General features: G+C 38.4%; 1 protein-coding gene across 2 annotated transcripts in view; it reads left to right on the plus strand.

The window, feature by feature from the left end:
* LCLAT1 (lysocardiolipin acyltransferase 1) overlaps positions 1-4,362 on the plus strand; it is a 127,221-nt gene extending 122,859 nt beyond the window's left edge. For both annotated transcript variants that reach the window (XM_026086486.1, XM_026086485.1), the window contains one exon: positions 258-4,362. In XM_026086486.1, the coding sequence (XP_025942271.1) occupies positions 258-766 (509 nt within the window). In that variant the 3' untranslated portion in view covers positions 767-4,362. The remainder of the gene's footprint in view (positions 1-257) is intronic.
* The last annotated feature ends 1,638 nt before the right edge of the window (positions 4,363-6,000 follow it).

Raw genomic sequence — 6,000 nt, forward strand, 5'->3', positions numbered from 1 at the left:
TCTTACTCATTGCGTTGTAGTTCTACTTTAGTTTGTACAAATGAGTATCATTTTGTTTCTAAAAATTTTTGGTTACATTCAGATAATGATAGGGAAATATTTGACTTCTCAGCCTTTGGATTCCAGAAGAGAAAATATACTCTTAGATAACATACCTTTGGGATTTCTGCCACAGTTTTCAATCATGCCTTGAAGCTAATTAGTGTTTCTGACCATTGTATGATCTGTATTGATCTTCTCAAAAATATTTCTTCTAGGTAATAATCTCGATGCTATCCATGACATAACTGTGGCATACCCCCAAAACATTCCTCAAACAGAAAAGCATCTTTTGAATGGAAACTTCCCAAAGGAGATTCACTTTCACGTCCAGAGATATCCAATAGAGACGGTGCCCACTTCTAAGGAGGAGCTGCAGCTTTGGTGCCAGAAGCGTTGGGAAGAGAAAGAGGAGAGACTCCGGCAATTCTACGAAGGCTCAAAGTGCTTCAATGCAACGGGGCAAAGTGTTATTCCACCATGCAAATCCGAGCTCAGGGTCCTAGCGGTTAAGTGCATCTCGCTCCTGTACTGGACAGTGTTCACACTGAGTATGTTTGTACTGCTGTACATGTACAGCTTTGCACGATGGTATTTTGCAGCCATGATTGTCTTTTTTGTTGTGCAGCAAAAAATATTTGGTGGGCTGGAACTAATTGAACTTGCTTGTCATCAATATTTTAAAAAGCAACAGCAAATACATGACACAAAAATAAAAACCACTTAGTTCTTGGGTAAAGAAGGGGTAAAAATGGATGTTTTTGAGACGTACTGCAGACTTTGTAAATGGGGAAGAATTTTTGCATGAGAAGTGTCTTTTCTTACTATTGCCATTATTTGTTAGACATTTGCACTTAATTCTGTGAAAGGAAAGAAAAACATTAGTTACTGCTACACATAAAAATGATAGTTTTTATCTCTGAATGTAATTTCAGCATTGCTCTTGCAAGCGGCTAGTAACTGCATTCTGCTGTAATTATGAAACAAATTGCTGGATTATTGAACAATCGTAAGGATGTTAATAAATGTGATATGCACTGAACTTTAATGTAAAAATCCAAACTGTCCAGCTACGAGAGACAGTTATACGATTTCTGTATAATCACATTGTCATAAAGTGAGCACCAGGCTTGAAAAGCTAGGAAGTTTAATGATGGTTTGATGGTAGTTGTTCCATTTCTTTTTTGCTATTTCGAATGTTCAAACTTAATTTAAAATACTTTCCCATAAGCTTTCCTAAACACTACTGAACTTACTATTCAACCTGTTCTGGCTCAGTAAATCAGAAATTAGAAGGATTTCTAAGCCTTGCTGTCTTGTGCTGTAGTACAGAAAACTGTGTTGGCTCTGTCTCCATTTAAGTCTTAACTGAGTATTTACTAGACCTATGCAGCTGGGTTGATTTCTCACTGTTTTATACTCTCCTGATCTTCCTGTTAGCTTTGGAAGACTTGTTCCTACTGTAGTATTTAGAGTGGGGTGAGGAGGAGGGCTGTTTTTTTGTTTTATTAGTATGTTTTTTTCTGGTAGAAGCAAAAATAAATGTCTAAATGTCTTTGAATAGCTGGCAAATGTATTTTTAAAGGTCTCCTTGTAGACATTATTTGTGTGAAAACATTTTTTGTCAGAGAAGGCAAGATACCTTTTCTTTGAAGCATTTATTTTCACTTTCACAATGCTTCCTTAGACATTTCAGGTGTCCATTACATAAGTACAAAGACTGCTTTTTCTGTGTGTCAGCCAGACCTGTTGAAATGCATCAGATGCAATGGTTGTCTCCTTATAGGTACGAGAAGAAATGTGTTTCAGACTGTCACAGCACAGACAAATAGAGTTACATCTTCCCTTTGCGATATTCTCCTTTGACTGACTGATTGCATCCTTCCTTTTCCACACCCCTTTGCAGTTTGTTTCCTTTTTTGGACTCCTCCTAAAACACTTTCCCTTCTTTTTGTGACATTCAGAAAGTCTGAAGGTTTAAACTCTGACAAGACACTTTTGCAAACGTATTCCCTATCATACATAATAAAAGTAATGTTCGTTGTCACATAGTAAGTGGGATAAACATTGCCAGCACTTAGGAGGTGCTTCAGTTTAGATTTGTTGTTCAACCTCAAACAATGTTAGACTGCATGGTCAACTGTATTGCTGCAGAACTTTCTTGACTTGCTAAATATTTGTTTGTTGCATGAGGCTTGTTTGAGCTCGATCGAGATGGTCTAACTCAGGATGTTGAGTTGCATTGCCGTGAAATGTGAACGCACAGAGTATAGACTGTATCCTGTACTATGCTGAATCTCTCAAGTATTGTTTCAGCATTGCAGAAACATCTGTTTTCTTCTAAATTACAACACTAAGCATGTTGTCTAATGTGTTTGGTTTAAAGGCCGTTTTTGGAAGGAATCACCAGCCTATTATTTAACTGTCCCTTGCAAGGTGACAGCTATTTTTTAATCTATGCTTATAATATATATTTGTTTATTATGCAGAAAGTACTTGAAGCCATCTGTTTTACTCTAATTTTTTTAATCCCCTTTTTTCTTAAAGATAAATAAAAGTAGGTTTATATTTAGGATTATGTTTCTTAATGATGTTTTTCGTATTTGTATTTGAGTCCCTAAAGACTAACAACTGGTGTTTTGTTGTCATGAGTGGAGGGAGGTTCTTTCTGCACTACGATGACATTTCTAAACCTAATTCAGTGATATTAAAGGCATGGTTGCAGCTTAAATGTACATAGCATGATTTTTCTTAGCATAACACTCTCCTTTGATTCAGTTCCCTGCACATCCAGGTAACTGTCATAGTAAGTGAAAAATTTAAAGGTGATCTAAAAGGTTTCTAATCTGTCCCAAGCCATGGTTGTGCTTTCATACCGGTAGTAACCATGGCCACCCTACTCATGTAGCCTTAAAGTAGTCTTGAGAAGTGACTGCAGAGGACAGATTATACATTGGTTACATAAATACCAGCTATACCTTTTTCAGTCCTTAAAAGAACTTTGTGATATCAAAAAAAATTTATCAGGAACATCAGTGTGAGTCTTGGTCATGAACTAATGAAAGACTTCTAATACATTTTAAGTCTGTGTTTGATTAGAGTTGGCTCTTAAAATGAAATAAAATACAGCCAATAATTGACCCTTACAAGGGGTTTTCTATCCAGCTGGAGCCAAACATGTAACATACTGTAATGTGGTAAACATTCTGCAAATTCTTCCTCCTCTCTCATATATTTAGACAGAACAGAAATAATAATCTTGTCTGCTGTAAATGTCACATTTGCACTGTCTGACTCCATAATGCAGGGTAGCACATGTTAAATGAGGAATCCTCCTCTCACAAGGAAGGGTGTTGACTTTGAAACAGATGTAATTTTTCAGATTATGTGGATTGTTTTGCAGCTCAATTAGAAATGCAAAACAGAAAAAAAATCTGAGTTAGAAAAAACTTTGCGAATATGGAAGCTGCTTTGTTTGAAAAATGATTAACGAACTAGGGCAAAATCTTTTTGTGGTTTCTTTTTTTCCTCTTTGGTCAAAGTCTAGCTTTTTGTTCAAAAGGTTCTAATATACAGATTTTGGGGAGACTGTTTTGTTCTTATTCACTGTTTCCTTATTCAAACTACACTAAGTCAGGTAAATCATTTCAAAATGTTTTCAGTGCTGTTAGATTAAAAGTGCTTGTACTCCAGGAATCAAACACACTGATCCTTCCTGGGAGCACATGTTGGCACCAAGACATGTCTCACTTCATTAGCACATCTTTTCAAAGCTCATGTTCTCTTGTAGTCCCAGTAGCTATGATGTCTAGCAGTGGTACTTGTTCTACTGGACCTACATCTCTGTTAAGTTTCCTTATGTTATTGGAGGTAAATGACATGTTTTTCTTGCCTTTAAGGATACCGTTCATTTGCTCAGTCAAATGTTTCCTTATCAGAATCATGGGTTTCTTTGCTCAGAACAGAAGGTTGAAATCCCATCGTCTGTGTTTGTCATAACAGACCATCGGTTTGGATAACAGAACATCAGACCAAGACACTTCTCTCTTGTGGTCAAAACTGCAGGGCCCCAGGCTGGTCTATAAGGTGTTGTGCTGATCATACTAAATGTAATTCCTAGTTCTGTGCATTACATCAATCTCAGTTGTTTAAACAAGATCCCTGTTTTTATAACTTGATTTTATATGTACGTTGTATGGAAAGAAACGCCAGGATACAACAAATCTACAAAATAGCCTTAGTTTTCAAAGTTCACTGATTATATTAGAATGTTTTAACCATGTGTCAGTTACTCTACAGCAACAATAAAGACCTGAAGCATTACCTGTGTTTCATTTTACTGTTTTCTTTTTATTGTGTGAAATATTCTGTGTCCATCCACAAGAAACAAACCTTTTCTTCAGTCATGCTGTCTTATTCAGGCAGACTGGTATCCATTCAGATACTCAGCCAAAGGTTTATGGCTGTTGGGATAATATCTTTCTGTCCTGTTCATAGGAAGTTGGAAAGAGATCGTTGTCTATAAACTCTCTTCTAGCCTGTTTATGTAAAGAGATTCAGAAACCTTTGAGCACACGAGAAGTATAGTTCAATTTTAGTTTTGCTTTGTTTTTTAACCGCTATTTCCTGAGAATAAGCTGTGGCTTGAAAGAGCATGTTAACTATTGATACATAGATAATTATTCCATTTCAGACATATCCTGTTACCACCAGTGTAATTACTGATACAAAAATGATCTTTGGCAAGGTTCACTTTCTTAAAGGACCCATTTTTAATGTAACTTCACTTTGCAGGCTCATTGATTTATCTGTCCACTGTCTGAAAACTAATTCAGTGTGGGAAGAGTAAGAGCTGTGTCTCCCAGGGGATGGTGTGGTCCTCATTACATAACGGGTAATATCCTTGCTGTAACTGCCACACACCTCAGCAGCTGTAGCAAAACACCCACTTACCCAGCAAGCAGCACATACCAGAAAGACAACAAGAAACAGAGACCCTCCTAGCTGGTTTTCCAGTGGGAGGTGATATTTGGGATTTCTGTGTATGCTCAGAGCATTTGAATCAATCTCCAGAAGTCAAAATGAGCCCTACTCTGTGTTAAGTGGCTTGTCTCTTTGAAAAGATTGTTGGTTGTCACTTCCTTTTTGTTTCTTCAGGGCTCAAATATGCAATGAGGAAATTGATTTGTCCGTCTCGCCTGTCGTTAAAGAGAACAACAGTAATGGAAGGCAGAGTTTGCACCTTCCACCTGTCCCAAAATCCTCCTGCTCAGTAATCAACAGGCCAAAGGTCCAGTCTTATTTCCCTAGACCTTCGAATCAGACCGCAGGCTGCCCAGACCAGAAATTATTCCTAGAAGAGGGGGGCGTTGTCTGTGCTTATAACATGCTTGGGCGACTCTCATCCTAGCAAACACTGGTAATGGCAGAGTCGTGCTGAGGCACAGTGGTCACAGAGAGGGCTCGCCTCTGTCCTCACGGGAACTGTCAAAAGTCCCAGCGACTTCAGCAGGGAAGAAACCTTGGAGTTTGGGCAAAACTGTGTCTGAGTTTCCTCAGATAGGCATCGCTGCCTGCAGGAAAAGAAGGAAGGACATTTGCTTTTTACAAGTTACCTCACACTGGACTGAATGAGAGAGATGAAAGGGCTAGTGTAACAGTTTAGGTGGCCACCACCCTCTTCCCTGAATTTCTCTCTCCATCTTGTTTATCAGAGAGAAAACAGGAGGAAAGAGCCACTTCACTCTTGTCTACAGGGAGCAGAAAAGGACCTCCAGCCTTACCAAAGGGAAGAGCTAAAAGGGCTCAATCCTCCTCCTGTTTCCACAGGACAAAAATCCACCAGAGGGTGAACTGCAGAGTGCGAGAGCATGAGAAGATGCTGCAGGAGTAGCAGCAAACTACACTGGGCATCATCTTTTGGAGACCTGAAACCTAGAAGTACCATTACCACATAGTTTT

This window comes from Apteryx rowi, unplaced genomic scaffold, assembly GCF_003343035.1.
Source record: "Apteryx rowi isolate R43461 unplaced genomic scaffold, aptRow1 scaffold_696, whole genome shotgun sequence".
NCBI lineage: Eukaryota > Metazoa > Chordata > Aves > Apterygiformes > Apterygidae > Apteryx > Apteryx rowi.